We start from the raw sequence: 20837 nt of genomic DNA on the forward strand, positions 1-20837 counted from the left end.
TGATATTTCTTTCCAAGTTGATATTCACATTCATGAGATTCTAACTTTATGGAACTGCTGAGAGTCACTGCTGAAACACGATAACCAACGGATCAAATAATAGGTAGAAAGGTTATGTTGGTTCAGTTGGATAGAAATTGAAAAGGGGTTAGAAGGGTGACTGAGCTGAAAATGAGAGGGTTGTATCTCTCAGTAATGTGTATATGTTGTGAGTGCAAGGAAGAGTGAATGTCAATGAATGCTTTGAATGCATTGCAGTAAAGGACGAGGTTGTGGTTAATAGTGAAAGGCATTGTCGACGGTTAGCTAGGTTGGGTTTGCGAAACATTCATTAGTTGCGGCCTTGAATAATAGTCTGCAGTTGCAAATGACTTGAGATAATTGCAAATGAAAAGTGAGTAACGAAAATCCAACTTGATAGTAAAGCATTGTCGAGAGTCAGGTGAGTCTGGGAGATAGGTTAGTGGAAGTTGATAGTTATGAGAATTTGAGTGGAAGCTGTTCATAAGCAGTATTAAGTTAGAAAGTCTAACAATAAATGTCAAGTATGTGAAGCCGCATCATTGGTGAAGTTAGTTGTCCCGGTCATAGGTAAAGCTAGGTTTGTGACTGGTTAGAGAAGCACATGCAGAGATTATATGGTATTCTTTCATGTTTGGTTGAAGTATGTTAGTAGTAAGTCATAGTCAACAGTTAGTTATTAAGCGAAAGTCATAAGTACATCAAATACAATTAATCTGTTTTTGTCTTAAATCTGGAAAACGTTATAAGTTATAATGTCAGAAAGTCATGTTGTAATTTCAAATAAGCAAGTCATAAAGATTTTCTTTTGGAGTTTTCCACTCATCTTTGTTTAAGCAAATTGGGAAGACAAGTCTTAATATCACTTACACTTTGTTCAGTTCAAGCAAAAGCTATCAAAGGATTGCATACATGTTTTAATAGCATGGCTGTTTTGAGCTTCTACTAAAATGTTATCAAAAGGTTGTGTCTCAGCTAATTTGTAAATTAATATACTTAACTTCAAGTTTAATTATCAAAACTGAAAGTTTAATTTGTGTAAAACTATGTAGGAAAGTTTGGCTTGTAAAAGTCAACAAGTAATTAAATTAAATCAATTGAAAATATGTAACTCTATCACTTTACTGTCAATTTAAAGCGTAGCATTGAGATGATTGATAGCCAAGTAGTGATGGTATTGGTACGATAGCAACCATATATTACAAAAGTTGCATAGAGCTGGCGTACCATATTTTGGGATGATATTTTTTGTGAATGAATAAGTTAGAACTACCTTATGTAAGAGAACTTCCTTGTCAAACCACTTTTGTGAAACAAAATATGAGTGTTTTACTTGACTAGTTTTTTAAATATTAAACTGAAAGTTAATAAAAAGGCTGCTGTGGTGTACAGGTGTCCGTTCAAATATTAAACTGAAAGTTAATGAAAAGGCTGCTGTGGTGTACAGGTGTCTGTTCAAATGGAAGCACATTTTTTGTGGGTGTTATTTTAATTAAGTTAAATGTTTATTGTTGCTTTATAATTTCTTATGCTAAAGTTTTAGATGAAACAGAAACTCTTGGGATTATACACAGTATGAATATCTTTTTCTTATAACTGAAATCAAGTCAAACAACCGGAACATGGCAGATCAACTATCTGGATTAGCTGGTCTGTCATGACAAGCTGAGCATGACCTGAGGCTAGCGCAAATATTCAGGGTGTTGCAGTTTTACCTAGTTTGTTTTAACATATTTAACTCATCAATATGCAGTTTAATTATGAAATGTGTCTTTAAATGAATTTGTGGTAAGATTGTCTGGTACCTTATTCAGCAATTAAAGTGAAATATAATCCCATGACTCTAAGTAATATAGCTGTTAACCATTTCACAAACGGAACATCAAATTTGGTTTTAGTTATATACTTTTGTAAATCTTTTGATTTTAATCCTGGAAATGAATCAAACATCATTCCATGATATCAACAAGCTGTTGAGTCTCGAGTTTTGGAGTTAAGCAATTACGATTGAAATTAACGAAGCGTTTAGAAGTTGGAAATAGAGCAATTTATTTTTTGGTCAAAACCGTTTTTGTGAAAATTTAACATAGCGAGTTGTTGAAATTTAAAGTAAATGTAAACAAATTTTTTTCCGATTTGTCGTATGGGCCAAAAATTATTTTAAATTTTATTTTAACAGATGATTTTTGATTTTGTTTTCGAATTCGATTTTTGAATTGTATTTTTTTAAACTCTCAACTACAGGAGAAGGTTGCAAACTATCTGTTTTTTAAATTCATACAAATTGTCAGACAAAATTTACCTGAGCCTTACCTATGATGATAATAGCATGTGGTTCTATCTAGGGTGGACTGACAAGGGTGACACATCTTCCTGAGGCACACATTCAAATTTTTCTTGCTTACATGCGAATGATTGTACATTAATAAGTCAGACAAAGCAGATGTTTAGCCAAAATATGTTTAAAAGCATGTTGCACTGAATAACCAGTTGTTGTCATGGCAACCATGGCAGTTATCAGATCCTAAGAAGCTTTCACGCTTTGCAATTATTAAGCGCATTGGGAATGGAACGCAAATTTATTTATCAGCCCTGTTGCTTCAGGCATACCAGAGCTACCAGTCTTGGTACTGGGGCTAATTAGCTTTCATGACTTTGTTGGTACAGCAAGGCATGATTTATTTCTCTGACCAGCAGAGGATGAATATAACACTAAGAATGGATGTAGCAAAACTTCGTGTCTCAAATTTGCCTTGCCATTCAGTAATCATGAGCTAAGCGAATGCTACAAAGTACGGTGTGCAACTTTTATAAGAACCAAATTGTTAATAGCGCTGAATGAAGATGTTCTCAATATCTAACCAAATCAAGCTTAGAAATGGCTGCCTGGATTTTAATCTATTATCGGCTGCATGCTAGCCAATAATAGTCACCAAGTAATGATGCAAGACAAGCCAATGTCTTTAGCCAAAAATGTTGCGCACAAAGTTTCGTGAAAAAGTCAATAGGTGAGGGTTTTTTTCCCAGATACTAGTTTGGGTAGGGCTAGTAGTCCATGATATTATAAGGATAATTATAAGTTTGTGCAATAGGTGGTATATGATAGTGTTAAAATTAAAACTTACTATCAATATATAATAAGAAGGTTCTAGATGCATAGTAAGCCAAATGTGTACATAAGAGTAAGGCGTTGATACTTACAGTAACATAAGTATAAGAGGAGCAAATTCTTTTTTGTAAATTTTTCAAGGCTTAAAATTGTTTGCTAAGCATATGTATATATCTTTAGAATACCTAAGGGAAGCTAATCCACATTGGATTATTGTTGTTGCGCAATTCATTGTATGCTAGCTATTGTTCAAAGATTGTAAAAGAACTTGTTGGTTGGCCGAGTGCATGTCGTTATTGCAGTTTATAATGGTTCCATCATTCTGTATTGTCTCAAAATTAGTCAGTTTTATATATTATTACAATGACTTGTTATAACACTAAATTAATAATCTTTTAAATAGCAAGCTTTTCATAGAAAAGGTTCTCAAAAATAGGAAACTGCAATCAAGCCTCAACTAGCATAGCGTAATAAAATTCGCCCACAACTGAAAATTAGTAATTTATCAGTCTGCCCAGTAAGCAAGATAGACAGTCTAATTATGACAAACTTTCTATAGTAATCAGACCTGTGCTAGTTCCTGTTGTGCTGTATTTATCAAATGTAATTTTAAGAACTTGTACTAGTTCTATAGAATTGCCAAGTGTTAAGTCATTTTTAGGCTTCAAAGAATCAATTTAAACATTTAATTAATTAATTTAATAGAATCACTAAGATTCACTTCAATGAAAAATTAGTTTTTAATATTCATTTCCTTTGAACTAATTTTTAAGTTTTTATAAGTTTATTTTCTTTAAGAAATGCAAGCTGCATAAATGGGTACACGGCCAAACACAGTTTTTTTAAGATCTTACATGTTTAGGTTAGATATAATCTTGAGCTCAATATATCTACAGTCACTAATAATTAGTAATCTAATCATCTCGATACGCGCTTTCCCTGCGAATGAAACAGTCGGAAAGGATATGAGTTTGATGTCCCTGCGAACAAAACAGTCGGAAATAGTATGAAACTATGCTTTCTCTGCGAGAGAAACAGTCAGAAAGATAGGTTGAGTGTGAGCATGTGACTGGATAAATCTGCAGAATTGAACGTACATATAAGGTTGCCAATGTATAAATAGATTTATGCTTTCTCTGCAAGCGAAACAGTCAGAAAGGTCAATCAAAGTAGAAAGTGTCCTAAGAATTTTGTGAAATTGTGCGTATATCAAGTTCTGATATGTGTAAGCCCTGGAGCAAAACAGTCAGAAAGGTAATAACAGTGCTCAGCTGTGAATCGTGTGTATATAATTTCCCTGCAAGCGAAACAGTCGGAAATGGTGGACACTATGGCAAATGTAAAGTGAAAGCACGCGGCTGTGGAATTGTTTATGTGTGATTTCCCTGCAAGCAAAACAGTCGGAAATGGTGGACACTATGGCCAATGTAAAGTTAAAGCGCGCAGTTGTGAAATAGTTTGTGGAATTTCCTTGCAAGCGAAACAGTTGTAAATAGTGAATTAATTCAAGTTTTATCCTAGGCAAGTTAAAATCTGTCTACAGATTTACTTAAAATACTAGCATGTTCAAGCCTATAGTTAATATGCGGTGGGCGATCAATTCCAATATAGGCTACAATTAAGCGCTGCAAAAGTATAACGAAAGGCATTACGAAAGGTTTGGGCGTTGGGGGGAATGCTTGTCTAGCTATGTGGTTACGCTTTGGCTAAATGATAGAGATTAGTCACTAGCATCTCAGCTAACATAGACTTTTAATTAGTCCCACGACAGATATGTTAATTATCTACCTGCCCAGTAGAATACAGTGACCAAATAAATATTTTAGATAGCTAAGCAACCAAATATGAATAAAGATAAAAATGTTAGATTCACTAGCAGATGCTATCATGAGCTGAAATGAAAAGGGGAATTTATTAATAAAAGTAGATTCAAGATTGGCATGTGAAAGGTTGGGATCGAGACCGCATCTCCACCAAAAATGTTATGTGTGGTTGTGGAAAAATTCTGTTATGCATAACTAATCCAAATCTACACACAACATCAGTATTGAATTTGCTTGTCATATTTTTCTATTTTGACTATGTTTAGTTTGTGCAATTTTACTTAGCTTGTCGGAACTAATTTAATTATTACTGGTTCAGGATTAGTGAAGGTGTTAAGCTATTGTAAGTTATGCTGATATTTACCAGTACAAGTTACTTCTTTATCCTATAAGTCAAACAATTAAAATACACGACTAACAAAATTCTAAAACAATAATATTAATGACAAAACAATTAGAATAGCTAATGAAAGTGACATCTTTACTCGAACAGTCGTCTATGCTTGTTGATCAGTCCAGTACAGTTGTTAGTTTTGACAATCCAACGAGAGTCGTAAGAGGTCATAGGTAGAGAGTGTCGGCAGTTGAGATAGTGGCGTAGAGGAGGCTCAGCTGGTGGAGGAGGCTCCATTGGTAGAGAAGAGAGGGAGGCTCCTCAGCAGGCAGATGGGAAAGCATCCAAGGAGGCTCTTGGGAAGAGAGAGAGAGAGAGCCAGAGCTCAAGCTAGAATTAGCTAGCATTAATAGTTTGTAGTAGTTTGTTAGTTAGTTTAATAATACAGCTAGCATTAGCAGTTTTGTAGTTCCGTAGAAACGACCTTGTCAACGTGCAGTTATATTGTAGGCGTCAAAATTGATTTCTGTGTACATTCCGCAACCGAGTTAGGAATTGCTGCTAGAAACTCACAAATCGTTATCTTTTTTAGATCTGACCCAGGTTTTGAGCCACTGCCATTATACCTGACCCTGTAAAGGTGCCATAATAATTCAGCGGTACATGTATGTACAAACTACAAACGCATATAGCTTTACGAACCAAAGACTATCACACGGAAAAAATAGATCAAACCGTTCCTAATAAAAATCAATAAAGTTAATGTTAACTCGCGGTGTAAAATGGACGCCAGAGCTTCAAGGGTGAAAACCACCGCATCAAGCATTGCCGACATACCTGCCAATTATCACGCATTGGGCGTGAGACTCACGAAATCACCCCAAAGAAAAAATGAAAATGCGTGAGATTTTTGCCCCAATTTCCACAATTTTATATATACTATCATTGATACATCAATTGCCCCAAAACCAAATCTCACACACTGCCCTGCTCTTGGGTTGGCAGGTCTGATTGCCGAGTATGTACTTTAGTAACTGGTGCAGTCAAGTCGTGATTCTGTAACAAAAGATATAAGGACCTAGATTCAAAACGGATTGAACAGTCACAATTTACAATCCAATTATTTCAACAAATGATAGGATCAAATACACTTGCATAAAATTACTAATTAGTTTTTGTAGGCAACTTCAAAAACTGTTGAGATTAAAATAAAACCGGTCAGTAGAACGGGTCAGTTGCGTAGCTTTCATGCTGTACGCGTACTCTGTATCTAGTTTCGAGAAATAATTACACCGGGAACGCCCAGTTAGTGTAACTCATAATTATGTACTTCTAACTTTTTTTACAGAGCCTATCCTTGACCACTTCACCACCAACATTATTCATATCAATCCTCCAAGCCTGCTTTTTACATATTTTATGCTTTTAATTCCAACATTATATTAGTTAGATCACTCATTGGTTTGTTTTGTTTGTTTAGTTTGTATACTGCTATTTAGTATATGCTACTTGCTGAAGTACTTGTTTAAAAAAAACATTGTAAAATATGACTATTGCTTACCACAATAAAGATTGCTCATATCAATAATAATAAATTGTACTGCGATAAAATAGATAGAATGTGTAATAGAATTTTAGCGTATATTCATGAATGACATCTCATTACAAAGCTGCTTTGCCGCGATCAATATATCAGCCCTTCTTAAGATCAAATTAGGTGAGCAGGGTTAGATAAAGTTGTCGAACTTGTAGGAACATCAAATGGTTCCCTTATTGTTTGCAAGATTTCTAATGCGCCAAAACAGTAGTAATCTGTAGCAAAAGCTGCTGTATGTTGAGCTGAAAACCTTAGTGAGTGCAAGGCTTAATTAACTTATCATTGGCCTATTTTTTGTTCATTTGTCCATTAATGCATGCTATTCATTTTTTAACTTTGGCCAACTTTCAGTCCTAACTTTGGCTGTAATTTCAATGTGTATCTAATTATTTTCTGGATATTGTGAAAATTTCCAATACAGTATAGAACAATTGCTCATAAACGCTTCTAGTACATGTATGTATTTTCAACCAACATGTATGTAAAAGTCATTTGGCATTTTTAATTGATTACATCAGAGTTTATAAATTTATGTATGTACATACGAATTTATGTATATACATACAAATTTATGTATATACATTCAAATTTATGTATATACGTGTAGAATGTATTGGCTATTGCCTATGTAGAATGTACAGCCTATATGCTTACATTACGTCATGCTTGATGCAATGATTGTGTGTTAGAGATTCACTGCGTTTTGAATTTGAATAAACTAAGTGTTTGATAAACATACCTCAAGCTATTTCGGCAAAACTGTGACAATAATGGCAGTAAAACTTTCAGACTTGATTAAATCCTATGAAGACGTAGAGAAGAGTGGTGACTTTTCTGAGTGGTGTGACAAGCTAGAGCTTGTAGCTGAGCTGCAGAATATTACGGAGTTGAAATCTTTTGTGCCACTCTTTCTGTCTAAACCGGCATTCACCATTTATAAACAACTGTCAGCCGACACTAAAAAGGATTATGCACTGATTAAACAGGAGCTAATGACTGCTTTTGGAGTAAATAACTTTTGCGCATATGGACAACTACAAAGAAGGATATGCAAAGGAGAAACTGTTGATGTTTACTTGGCAGATTTGTGTAGGCTAGTAGCTCTGATTGGCCAAACAGTACCTGAACCCTTGTTGAAGTGTGCTTTTGTGGCTGGGTTACCAATTGACGTAGCTACCCAGATAAAATCCATTTCAGCAGTTGAAAAACTATCGTTGTCAGAGTTGGCCACAAGAGCCAGAATGATTATGTCTAGCAATGGTGGAGCACAAGGAGTCTGTGCAATGGGGTATGTAGGCTCAAAACCTGCTGGACAGATTTGTTCAATTTGTAATGGCAGAGGTCATGGAGCCCACCAGTGCCTATCCAAGGTTGTAAAGAGTGCAAAAAGGCTAACAAAGTGTTACAACTGTCAAGAGCTTGGCAATCACATAGCTAGGAATTGCTGTAAGGCTAAGGTAAACGAGAATGGGGGTGTGTCTGCACCGGATATTCTCCCCGCTACAAGTCACTGAACAGAGGTGCTACCATTTATTGATATATATGGAAACAAAGTATCGGCAAGAGCTTTTGTAGATACTGGTTGCGAACAGACTTTGGTTTTAGATGATTTTTGTGTTAAATTGGATAAAAGGCCTAGCGGTCCTGTTCGAATTGTCAGCATGTTAAATGGTAAAACTACTGAGTGTAAGGGTGAAACCTTTTTAGAAGTCAATGTCACAGGAAATGAAGAGCTTCCTCTGCAGTGCTTGATTGCGTCAGCACTAGTAGGTGGAGCACAAGTGATATTGGGAATGGATGCTATTGCTAAACTCGGCGGAGTTAATGTTGATGTTCACAATGGTGTTAAGTTTGGCGGTGAGGTGCCAGTGATAAGTGTTGGCACAAGACACCAGAGTAGTTTAGAGATTGATGATAAAGATTTCATAGCATGGTTTGATGGTAGTGCATGGTTTGTCAAATGGAAATGGAAAGATGATGAACCGATTCTACAAAATCATTGCTATGAATACAAGGTAAATGATGATGACAGAAAAGAGTTTGATGAAGAAGTGCAACGCTGGATAGATGATGAATGGCTGGAGTTATATGATAGCACAGTCCATGGTCATGTAGAGAGGATCATTCCATTGATGGCTGCAAAACAACCAAACAAGACCAATAAGATTCGCCCTGTTATGGATTACCGTGAACTAAACAACTATATTCACAGTAATCCAGGTGTTGAGACTGCAATTTACCAAGAAAAACTGCGAGATTGTAGGTTAGGAAGAAGCAAAGCATGTCTGTTAGATTTGAAGAAGGCTTATCCACAAATTCATATAAAGCCTAGTCTGAAAAGATTCCAGGCAGTGAAGTACAGAGGTAAAACGTATGTAATGACACACATGGGATTTGGTTTGAATGTTGCTTCCAAGATAATGTCCAAGATCATAGATAAAGTGCTCTCATTGGATGAACAGATTTGCCATGGAACTGATCACTACATTGATGACATTTGGGTAGACGAGGAGGTGGTTCAAGCTGATGTTGTTAGAGCTCACTTACTAAGGTTTGGACTTGTGGCAAAAGACCCATTGACACTATCAGATACTCATGTGTTGGGTCTTAGAGTAAACAAAGCAGAAGATGATCAGTACAACTGGAAGCGAGATGGTGATTTGCCTGTAGTTTCAGAAAAGGTTACAAAAAGAGACCTTTTTTTCCATTTGTGGCAAACTAGTTACACATTACCCAGTTGCTGGATGGTTAAGAGTTGCTTGTAGCTATGTAAAGAGATTGACTAATGACATAGACTGGTCTGAAACAGTTCCTAGTTCTGTGAAATCTTTGTTGGATAAAATATTTCAAAAAGTACAAGAGCAAGACCCAGTGAAAGGCAAGTAGGATGTCAAGAAGACCTCTCATTGTACTGTGTGGTGTGACACCAGCAACTTGGCTCTCGGAGTGTCTCTGGAGGTAGGTGGTTACACTGTTGAGGATGCAGCATGGCTACGTAAAGAGGATGATGGTGCTCATATAAATGTTGCTGAGCTAGAAGCTGCATTGAAAGGAATCAAACTAGCACTAAAGTGGAAAATGAAAAATGTGCAAGTGATCACAGATTCAGCTACTGTTTATGGGTGGATAAATTCAGTGATAGAAGATACCAAAAGGCCTAAGGTTACTGGCCTCAGTGAGTTGATCATTCGATGTAGACTTGGAATTATTGGTCAGCTGATTGATGAATACAGGTTAACACTAATGATAAAACTTGTTCCATTGGGTGAGAACAAGTCGGATGTCCTAACCAGAGTACCAAAAATGATGGTTACAAGTTGTTGCATGCTCAGGGGTTGTACTTTCTAACACAGATGAGATAGAAGATGTAAAGAAAGTTCATCAAAGCCACTACTTTGGTGTCAGCAAAACCCTGTACTTGGCACAGAAAAAGCTTGGACGAACAATCAAGAAAGACATAGTTGAGCAAGTAGTGAAAACTTGTCTTACGTGTAACAGTGTAGATCCTCATCCAATCAAATGGGATCATGGTCAGCTAAACGTAGCGAATGTATGGGAGCGCCTTGCATCAGATATTATTCATGTGAATGGTTGACCTTTTCTGACTGTTATTGATTGTGGGCTTAGCAGGCTTTCTCTTTGGTTCAAACTGGCTAATGAAACATCAGACGTGGTAATCGAACAGTTGGACAATGTGTTTCGAGAACGTAGACCTCCTAAGGAGTTTCTGAGTGACTATGGCCCATGTTTCACAAGTGCTAGAATGAAAGAGTTTCTGCAGAAATAGAGTGTAGACCAGATCCTCAGCTGTGCCTATAAACCTACTGGAAATGGAATGATTGAAAGACATCACCATACTATAAAAAAGAGCAGTCATGAGAACTGGTGAAGGAACTGAAGAAATAGCATATTGGTATAACAATTCACCAAACTCCAATGGTATAGTGCCTGTGGAAGAACTATACAGCTATCGCAGTGACTTGGCAGGGGCGACCAAATCGACAGAAATACCACAAAAGCTTAGTGACAATAGAGACTGCAGCCTTAACCCATACAAAGTTGGAGACACTGTTTATGTCAAGCCAATTAATGCTAGGTGCTTTGATAAGTGGAAATGCCGAAAAGTGACAAAGATAAATTCTAGCACTTTGGTTGAAGTCGATGGCACAAATAGGCATGTGTCTGATCTTAGATTGGCTCATCAAGACGACATTGCAGATGGTATACATGTGTCAACTAGGCCAACTAGAGAGTCTAATCAAGTCGCAGTTGGGTTTCGTACTTCAGACCTGCTTGATAACAATGCTCAGTTGAATCGAGAGCCTGTTGACTCTGATCTCGATCAAAATAGTGACTTTGAAAACATACCTGTTTGAGATAGACGTCTTCCTAAGTGGTTATCAAATTTTGTGCTGTAATGGTTATACAAGTCAGTTAATCCTGAGATCTATTAGATGTTATGCTGTATGGTTTTACAACAAGTGATCTTGAGATCAAGAGGAGATGTAGAATGTATTGCCTATGTAGAATGTACAGCCTATGGCAATGCTTACATTACGTCATGCTTGATGCAATGACTTTGTGTTAGAGACTCACTTGCGTTTTGAATTTTAATAAACTGGGTGTTTAATAAACATACCACAATACGTACAAATTTATGTACATATATACATACAAATTTATGTGTATACATACAAATTTATGTATATACACACAAATTTATCTATACACATACAAATTTATGTATATACATACAAAATTATGTATGTACATACAAATTTATGTATATACATACAAATTTATCTATACACATACCAACTTATGTATATACATATATATATTATATGCTCTGATGAAAAACCAAAAAAACTTTTCAAGGTATACTTCTCTCCAGTCATACTTCGTTTTCAACTCAAGTTTAACATCATATTATGACGTAAAACTTGAGTTCGTCGAACTTGAGTTTTGAGTCGGAATGTGCAGCGACAGCTAAAATATAAACTGCAAGGTTTTACAGCATGTTCCATTGCACTCGATGAAATGACAGATGCAACAGGTAAAGCCCAGTTAACTGTGTTTATTCGTGGAGTAGACAAAGAGCACGCTATTACTGAAAGTTTTCTTGCTCTGTGCGACATGCATGGTCGTACAACAGGAAAAAATGTGTAGGCTGAAATACAAAAGGTGATAGAGCAGAAAAATTTCGATCTCGGCAAATTATGTACCATAGCAGCAGATGGAGTGGTGCTGTGATTGGCTACGTCAATGATTTTAGCAGTTTGCTAATGGAGGAGCTCGAGAAAAATGGGATTATACCCTAATCCACTTTTTTTTACAATTCCATTCAATTCGATTACAATTCCACAATTCTACATCAGCAAATCCTGGCTGCTGAAGCAATGAAACTGGATCATGTTGTACTGTTATTAAAGATGTTGTCATCTATTTTCAGCACAAAGGGTTGAGACATTGTCAGTTTCTCACTGATAGCGAACTAGAATTTGAAAATGCTCTATATTTTGCTCAAGTGCGCTGGTTATCAAAAGGAAAGATGTTACTCTGATCCTTCAACTTGCAAGCTGAAATAATATAATTCTATAGATTGCAAGAGAAACAGCTGCCTGAGTTCCAATCTGTTCAATTTTTGGATGACTTTATTTTTCTTGTGGACAGGATGCTGCACCTTAATGAACTCAACACTAAACTGCAAGGTGGAAATCATCTGATTAGTGACATGTATCATGCTGTTGTTAGTTTTCATGGTCAACTTGAAATGTGGGCATCACAGTTGAGAGAGGACACCATTGATGTACAAAGCTTTCCAATGCTTTGTTATCGGTCAACTGAGCCAACGCTAGGAAAGTATGCTGATGTTGTGTGTGATCTAAAGCAAGAATTTGAAGCCAGATTTCATGACTTTAGAAATATAAAAAAGAGTTCTATTTTTTCTCAGTGGTGCTAACTGTAGAAGACCTCATTTTCAACTAAACGACTGATTTAGTAGAAATGATTGATCTTAGAAATTATTTCATCTCATTGCTGTTTAACCCTGGCCAAGTTCTCACCCACGCCTATCGTATGCTTCCCTGTCTGAAATACCCACAACTAAAGGCCTTTGCGGCATAAATCTTGGTCATGTTCGAAAGCACGTACAGGTCTGAACAATTCTTCTCTCAACTGCATTATGTTAAAAATAAATACCGAACAAGGCTCACAGATGAGCACTTCAACAACATTCTTCACCTCTCTGCTAAAGACATTACCCTTCGGTTCACCCAAATCATTGATGACATTCGATGCCAAACATCTCAATGAAGGAGTTGTGTGTAAATATAAACTACCGTTATCATTTTTACAATATCTTACTTTTGCTTTCTATGTATATACTAAAACATGTTTATTTGCATTCAAGGAGAATTAAAACAAGCAAAAAATGGCTGCCAACAGAACATTATTTCTTTTCATACTCCTGTTTACATAGGATTGCAAAGTTTTGGTGAGCATTTGCGGTGAGCATTTGCGGTATGTTTTTAGTCTAATTCCAAAGTTTCAAGTTGATTAAACTGTTAGTTTTTGAGATATTCGTGTAATGTCGATGGCACTTTCATATGACCGAGAAATTTAAAAATCGCTGCTGACCAGAGCATTAGTTTCTCATGACATACTGATTGAAATCTTTTTTAGCAATGAGGATCAAAGTAGACAAAACTTGAAAGCTTTTTTCTCTCAGCATAAGAGCTTCACACCAAAAATATTAGATTTTAATCCACAAAAATATACACACTCTATCAGGCGTGGTCTACATCAACCATTATGTTTGTTCAGCTAACTCCAAAACATCATATCTTTAAAATAGTGTGAAAAAAATTATTTACCATATTTGTTTTCTGTTTTTTAAAAATTATATTTTTAGAGCTTTAAAATGATATGTAATTAAAAAAAGATGTTGTCCTAAGTGTATTCACAGTCAATTGAAAGTGGTCAATATGATCTAGCACCAGGGGACTTGCTTGTGTATACAAGGTTAGGCTTAAAAGTGTTAGGACTGTAAGTTACATAAATGGTTAGTAAATTATTTGAGCAAAATATTTTTTGCCTGTATTGTTTGCTCCCAATAAAATTCTGCGGCGATGTTGTCCAGTCTGAATATTGAATTTCAGGTGATTACTGTGTGCAGGTCTCTCACTGGTGAATAAAATTTGTGTCTGTCATGTCTGACGGTAGTGAAGAGGATGGAGCCTTTCTAAGCATGGATCCAATACAGCAAGAACTGCTATGGAAGGTGTGCTGGGTAGTTTTAATGCTGCAATATTTTTCTTGACCCATTTAAAGGCATCCTACACATTTAGTTGTGATCTACTTTGATTGATAATGGCAAGAATAGTTTTCCCCCGATGTTTACAACTTCAAGGTTACCGTTATAAAAATACTCACACTCACTTCTTTACTAAGAAAGCTTTAATTTAGGTATTTATACTGTGAATATGTTAATATATTGGGTGGTAACACTGACAGTTTTGTTTCTGATTTATCTTTTGTTTTCTAACTTTATCGCCTTAGAATCCGTTGTATAAACTCTATATATCCTAGAGCAGCTCTCACTCGAAAATCACCATTTAGTCGGTATTTTACTGATGGGGAAAATCACTACAGTAAGAAATCAGAATTAAAACCTTAGAATGCCAACTAAAGCTGTCAATACTTGTCTTTTCTTTAATCCACAACTTTTTATTGTAACAACTCCTTTCTGGTGAGTCAAAACACACTATCTCTCTCTCAAAGGTCTTTCAAGATGTTCCTTTTGAATTCACAGCAAATCGTAGAAAACGGTGTTGAACAGACAACTTGCAAGCTTTTTGTGATAAATTAACAGGCATTCGGGAGAAAGCTGAAGTTGTAGACATATACTACAACAGGTATTCCATGTATTCCATATTACAATATTATTAATGCCACCATACTTGCATTGAATATTCACTAGATATTGAGTGCAAAAGATGGCCAAGCGAGTTCGATGCCAAGTGCCTTCATGGAGGATGAAATTTTTGCGGAGCCCTTTACCCAGAAGGAGATAGAATCAGATCCCAGCAAGCACATTCTTTGGGCAGCAGAAAATAACAAGCTAAACCAAGTCAAGGAATTACTCCTCTCTCATTCAAGTCTAGTCAATGCCCAGGATGATGATAAATACACGCCGTTACACAGAGCAGCTTATAATGGCCATCTTGATATGATATCACTGTTGCTTGAAAATAGTGCTGACATTCACGCCAAGACCGTAGATGGGTGGCAGCCTTTTCACAGTGCTTGCAGATGGGATAACGTGGCTGCTGCCAAGCTGCTAATTTCAAAGGGCGCTGAAGTGCATAGCCTCACTAATGGCAATAACACAGCTCTTCATCTCGCGGCTTTTAATGGTAAAGCTGAATCCATGATTAAGTTTCTTCTCATAGAAACAGACATAGATATGTCAGTAGTGAATGATGGCAATGACACAGCACAAGCGATAGCCAATAGAAACTCACCATTCGCTAAATATTTCACATCTCTACGAAAAGTATCAAATGCATCCGTAGAGATTCCAAGAGTGCTAGGTGAGGACATGACTGGTATCTGGTACAAATGTACTTTGTGAATATTTGTTTTTGATTCAAGCAATTTTAATAAGCGTAATACAATTAGAATTGATTATCCTACTGAAAGGAAAAATATATCATGATTTGGGTGATTGATTCAAAAAACTATATCATATTCAGTAACAGCAGTAATACAAAAGTTTGTTGCGAAAGTCTAGAGGGGTATGTTAATAATACCATAAGCTGCACTAATCAATAACTGCTAAAGCAACTAGCCTCAACAACAGGAGCTTCAAATAACTGGAATCTATCATTTGGCTACAGTCGTTCCACGACAACCTCGTTGAAAACTCCTTATAAATCTTAAATAGGGCACATTTTAGAAAATATTTTTGTTTTGTAGTTTTACACCAAATATACCACACCGTTAGATTGGTTTGTGTACTTATGTACTGCAGTGGTGAATATGACTAGTGGATCTGAATAGTAGATATGACTGTAGCAGATATTGGAATAATAGATATGACTGTGGTAGATATTTGAATAATAGATATGACTTTGGTAGATGTTTGAATAATCGATATGACTGGTAGATATTTGAATAATAGATATGACTGTGGTAGATATTTGAATAATAGATATGACTGGTAGATATTTGAATAATAGATATGACTGTGGTAGATATTTGAATAATAGATATGATTGTGGTAGATATTTGAATAATAGATATGACTGTGGTAGATATTTGAATAATAGATATGACTGTGGTAGATATTTGAATAATAGATATGACTGTGGTAGATATTTGAATAATGGATATGACTGTGGTAGATATTTGAATAATAGATATGACTGTGGTAGATGTTTGAATAATATATAATACTGGTAGATATGACTAGCAGATACGACTGTAGTAGATACGTGTATATGAATAATAGATATGACTAGCAGATATGACTGTGGTAGACGAAAGGTAAAAATAGTAGGTAGAAGTGATTTTAGCACAAAATTAAGTGGTGGCTGGAATAGGTAAAGTCAGTGTGTTGTCGCCTGTTTGCCAGTGCTTATGTAGTCTTGCATTAAAATTAATACTGCCTTTAATTATTGTACAGATCTTCTTCCGTAGAAAGCAAGTCTGCTCTCGCTAAAGAAGGTGAAGTTGTAAGGAGGAAGGTTGTTATAGTCCCAGGGAATGGATCAGGAGATGTACTTCATGCGAACTGGTACGGCTGGGCTTGCAAACGCCTCAAGAAGAATGAAGGGTTAGAGTGTAAGCTAGAGAATATGCCTGACCCAATATATGCACGAGAGAATATATGGCTGCCATTCATGGAGAAGGCGCTGCAGTGCGATAAAAACACCATTATCATTGGTCACAGGTTTGTATCATATATCATCAGGTACTGACCTCAAATCTCGGAGAACATTTAGTGGTACACCCATTTTTGAGGGAAGTATGTTTTGTGCTCCTTGTTGGGTACAGTTTGGTGCTATATTCTGCTCTGAGGATTATCTGTACTGGGGATTATCTGCTCTGGGGATTATCTGTACTGGGATTATATGTACTAGGATTATCTGTACTGGGGATTATCTGTACTGGGGATTATCTGTACTGGGGATTATCTGTACTGGGTACAATCTGCACCTGCATGCGTTTATAGGCGTCAAGTTTGGAAATACATTTTGGAATATGCACTGTATATTATCTTGTCACGTGTCACATAACTGTACTGATGTCAGTCACGTGTCACATAACTGTACTGAGGTCAGTCACGTGTCACAGAACTGTACTGGGGTCAGTTACGTGTCACAGAACTGTACTGAGATTAGTCCTGTGTCACAGACCTGTACTGAGATCAGTCACGTGTCATAGAACTGTACTGAAGTCAGTCACGTGTCACATAACTGTACTGAGGTCAGTCACGTGTCATGGAACTCTACTGAGGTCAGTCATATGTCACAGAATTGTACTGAGGTCAGTCACGTGTTGTAGAACTGTACTGAAGTCAGTCACGTGTCACAGAACTGTACTGAGGTCATTCACGTGTCACAGATCTGTATCAGTTGTTATCTAATATTAGCAATGGTAGCAACCTCGTTTGCTATTTCACACTTTTGTCTTCACACTAATTTTGTGAAGGACCTCGTTTGCCAGTGTTGCTATTGGCAACGCTGAACAGAATAGCGAGATTCGCGCAACATTACTGCACATGCATATTGTTCCTTATCCCATATTGGAATTTTCATGCGTGATTCTATTGTAGCTCGGGTGCTGTAGCAGCTCTCAGATTTGCAGAGTCCCACAAGGTCTTTGCTCTCGTCCTGGTGTCAGCCTACGTCTCTCACTTGGATGATGAAACAGAGAAGAGAAGTGGCTATTTTGACAGACCATGGCAGTGGAACAAGATCAGGTCCAATTGTCAGCGAATTGTTCAGTTTGGCTCATCAGATGACCCCTTCCTACCATGGACTGAGCAAGAGTTAGTGGCTAAGGAGACCAAAGCAGAGTTTTATCGGTCAGATACTGCTGGGCACTATATGAACAATTCTTTTCCCGAATTAATCAAAGCGGTCAGACAGCTTAATGAGCATTCGTAGCAATGTATCATTGGCTGTATTAAACTGTGCAATGATGAATTCTTCAATTGATATAGTCTTTGATCACCTCATTACTGTGTACTATCAATAGGGTGAAGTTTGGTTATTGCTATGCCATATCTTAAACATAAATCTATTCTTAATATAAAAATCATAATTGAGACGTTATGTAGTTGGAAAAATGGCTGCTGAGGTTGCCACTTGTTTATTTAATTCAGTTTGAATTCGTTTTTTACTATCACAAATGCAAATATAAATCATGGTGGATATACTGTGATTTCTTGAAACCTGTTTTTACTGTTGTGACTTCAATATTCGAAACAGTACTGTCTGTAGCGTGAGTGTATATATACATATACACTCACGCTACAGACAGTCCTGTATCAGCTATTGAAGCCAAAACAGTGCAGCTCAGAACTGGAAAGGAAAATAACAACCATTGCCAAAGAAAGTTGACTTTCTGCCATGAAACAACTAAGTTGCTTTGCAGACTTTAAGAAAGTCAGCGAGCTGACGCAAGAGTTCAAATCTATTTATATTTGTTTATTCGCCTATTTATTCATTTATTGTATTGGCACAGGGCCACAATGTACCTATTGTATTGGCACAGGGCCACAATGTACCTATTGTATTGGCACAGGGCCACAATGTACCTATTGTATTGGCACAGGGCTACAATGTACATATTGTATTGGCACAGGGCCACAATGTACCTATTGTATTGGCACAGGGCCACAATGTACCTATTGTATTGGCACAGGGCTACAATGTACATATTGTATTGGTACAGGGCCACAATGTATCTATTGTATTGGCACAGGGCTACAATGTACCTATTGTATTGGCACAGGGCTACAATGTACCTATTGTATTGGTACAGGGCTACAATGTACCAATGTATTGGTACAGGGTCACAATGTACCTATTGTATTGGCACAGGGCCACAATGTACATATTGTATTGGCACAGGGCTACAATGTACATATTGTATTGGTACAGGGCCACAATGTACCTATTGTATTGGCACAGGGCCACAATGTACCTATTGTATTGGCACAGGGCTACAATGTACATATTGTATTGGTACAGGGCCACAATGTATCTATTGTATTGGCACAGGGCTACAATGTACCTATTGTATTGGCACAGGGCTACAATGTACCTATTGTATTGGTACAGGGCTACAATGTACCAATGTATTGGTACAGGGTCACAATGTACCTATTGTATTGGCACAGGGCCACAATGTACATATTGTATTGGCACAGGGCTACAATGTACCTATTGTATTGGCACAGGGCTACACTGTACCTATTGTATTGGCACAGGGCTACAATGTACCTATTGTATTGGCACAGGGCTACAATGTACCTATTGTATTGGCACAGGGCCACAATGTACCTATTATATTGGCACAGGGCCACAATGTACCTACTGTATTGGTACAGGGCTACAATGTACCTATTGTATTGGCACAGGGCCACAATGTACCTATTGTATTGGCACAGGGCCACAATGTACATATTGTATTGGCACAGGGCCACAATGTATCTATTGTATTGGCACAGGGCCACAATGTACCTATTGTATTGGCACAGGGCCACAATGTACCTATTGTATTGGCACAGGGCTACAATGTACCTATTGTATTGGCACAGGGCTACACTGTACCTATTGTATTGGCACAGGGCTACAATGTACATATTGTATTGGCACAGGGCTACAATGTACCTATTGTTTAGGTACTGGGCTATAATGTACCTATGTATTGGTACAGGGCTACAATGTACATATTGTTTAGGTACTGGGCTATAATGTACCTATGTATTGGTGCAGGGCTACAATGTACCTATTGTTTAGGTACTAGGCTATAATGTACCTATGTATTGGTACAGGGCTACAATGTACCTAGTGTGTTGGCACAGGACTACAATGTACCTATTGTATTGGCACAAGGCTACAATGTACATATTGTATTGGTACAGGGCTACAATGTACCTATTGTTTAGGTACTAGGCTATAATGTACCTATGTATTGGTACAGGGCTACAATGTACCTAGTGTGTTGGCACAGGACTACAATGTACATATTGTATTGGCACAGGGCTCCAATGTACCTATTATATTCTTTTTCCCCATTGTGGCTCCTGTCACAGCGACTTGTCTCCCTTCAAAGATCATCTTGCTTTCTGCTCACTGTATTAGATTATATTAAAGTGTATTAACTATAAACTACCAGTTTTGGCGCGGTATGCAATTCATATCATATATAGCCTGTTCATACATCGATATATGAACAGGCTAGTCATTGGCTGATTTCAAGAGAACCAGTCATCGTACTTGAGCTAGCAAAATCCTATCGCATCTCATATCAGTCTTACATGAACATGTCCCTTCCAAGATTAGACACAGTAGCTAGTTAGACTATTTATGTGTAGAAATAAAAGCAAGAATGGGGTTTGTGAGGATTAAACCAGCTGTGCTAGAAACATAATAAAACCAATTTGGTGGACGTGTGTTTGTCTGAGAACTAGCCAGGGAACACATAAAAGTTTCAGAGAAAGCTTTTAGCTCTAAATAACTGACTCACGTTGATAAGATTCAATAGAGTATCTACATTTTGTCGAGAAAAGGCGCAGATGGTCGTATCTTCGACTCCATGGGATTCTTGGAACTGGTAGTAATGCTGTAGCCAGCTATTGAATCCATAGATATTGTTAGTAATGGTGTAGGAGTCACTAGTACAAGCTATAAAGGAGTAGGTATCTCTATAGGAATC

The 20837-nt window shown here is 37.0% G+C and overlaps 2 protein-coding genes across 3 annotated transcripts; both read left to right on the forward strand.

Moving 5' to 3' along the window:
• Window positions 1-8545: 8545 nt before the first annotated feature.
• On the forward strand, window positions 8546-10671 carry LOC137387304 (uncharacterized). The gene is made up of 4 exons (XM_068073683.1): window positions 8546-9597; window positions 9815-10059; window positions 10238-10414; window positions 10553-10671. The coding sequence occupies exons 1-4, from the start codon at window positions 8546-8548 to the stop codon at window positions 10669-10671; spliced, it is 1593 nt and encodes a 530-aa protein (XP_067929784.1).
• A 3378-nt stretch (window positions 10672-14049) lies between these two features.
• On the forward strand, window positions 14050-18226 carry LOC137393469 (uncharacterized). 2 transcript variants are annotated; one of them, XM_068080042.1, is made up of 4 exons: window positions 14050-14166; window positions 14866-15478; window positions 16587-16839; window positions 17725-18226. In XM_068080042.1, the coding sequence occupies exons 1-4, from the start codon at window positions 14095-14097 to the stop codon at window positions 18056-18058; spliced, it is 1272 nt and encodes a 423-aa protein (XP_067936143.1). In that variant the 5' UTR covers window positions 14050-14094; the 3' UTR covers window positions 18059-18226. The 2 variants fall into 2 exon arrangements, with proteins under 2 accessions (XP_067936143.1, XP_067936151.1); XM_068080050.1 differs by having other exon boundaries at window positions 14866-15301.
• The last annotated feature ends 2611 nt before the right edge of the window (window positions 18227-20837 follow it).

Source organism: Watersipora subatra, chromosome 1 (assembly GCF_963576615.1).
Source record: "Watersipora subatra chromosome 1, tzWatSuba1.1, whole genome shotgun sequence".
Taxonomy (NCBI): Eukaryota; Metazoa; Bryozoa; class Gymnolaemata; order Cheilostomatida; family Watersiporidae; genus Watersipora; species Watersipora subatra.

Coding starts and splice junctions, on each gene's coding strand:
- LOC137387304 (XM_068073683.1), top strand. CDS start 8,546: ATGTTAAATGGTAAAACTACTGAGTGTAAGGGTGAAACCTTTTTAGAA. Junction 10,060..10,237: donor GCCTAAGGTTACTGGCCTCA/GTGAGTTGATCA, acceptor TTTCTAACACAG/ATGAGATAGAAGATGTAAAG. Junction 10,415..10,552: donor TCCAATCAAATGGGATCATG/GTCAGCTAAACG, acceptor ATGAAACATCAG/ACGTGGTAATCGAACAGTTG.
- LOC137393469 (XM_068080042.1), top strand. CDS start 14,095: ATGTCTGACGGTAGTGAAGAGGATGGAGCCTTTCTAAGCATGGATCCA. Junction 14,167..14,865: donor AGCAAGAACTGCTATGGAAG/GTGTGCTGGGTA, acceptor AATATTCACTAG/ATATTGAGTGCAAAAGATGG. Junction 16,840..17,724: donor ACCATTATCATTGGTCACAG/GTTTGTATCATA, acceptor ATTCTATTGTAG/CTCGGGTGCTGTAGCAGCTC.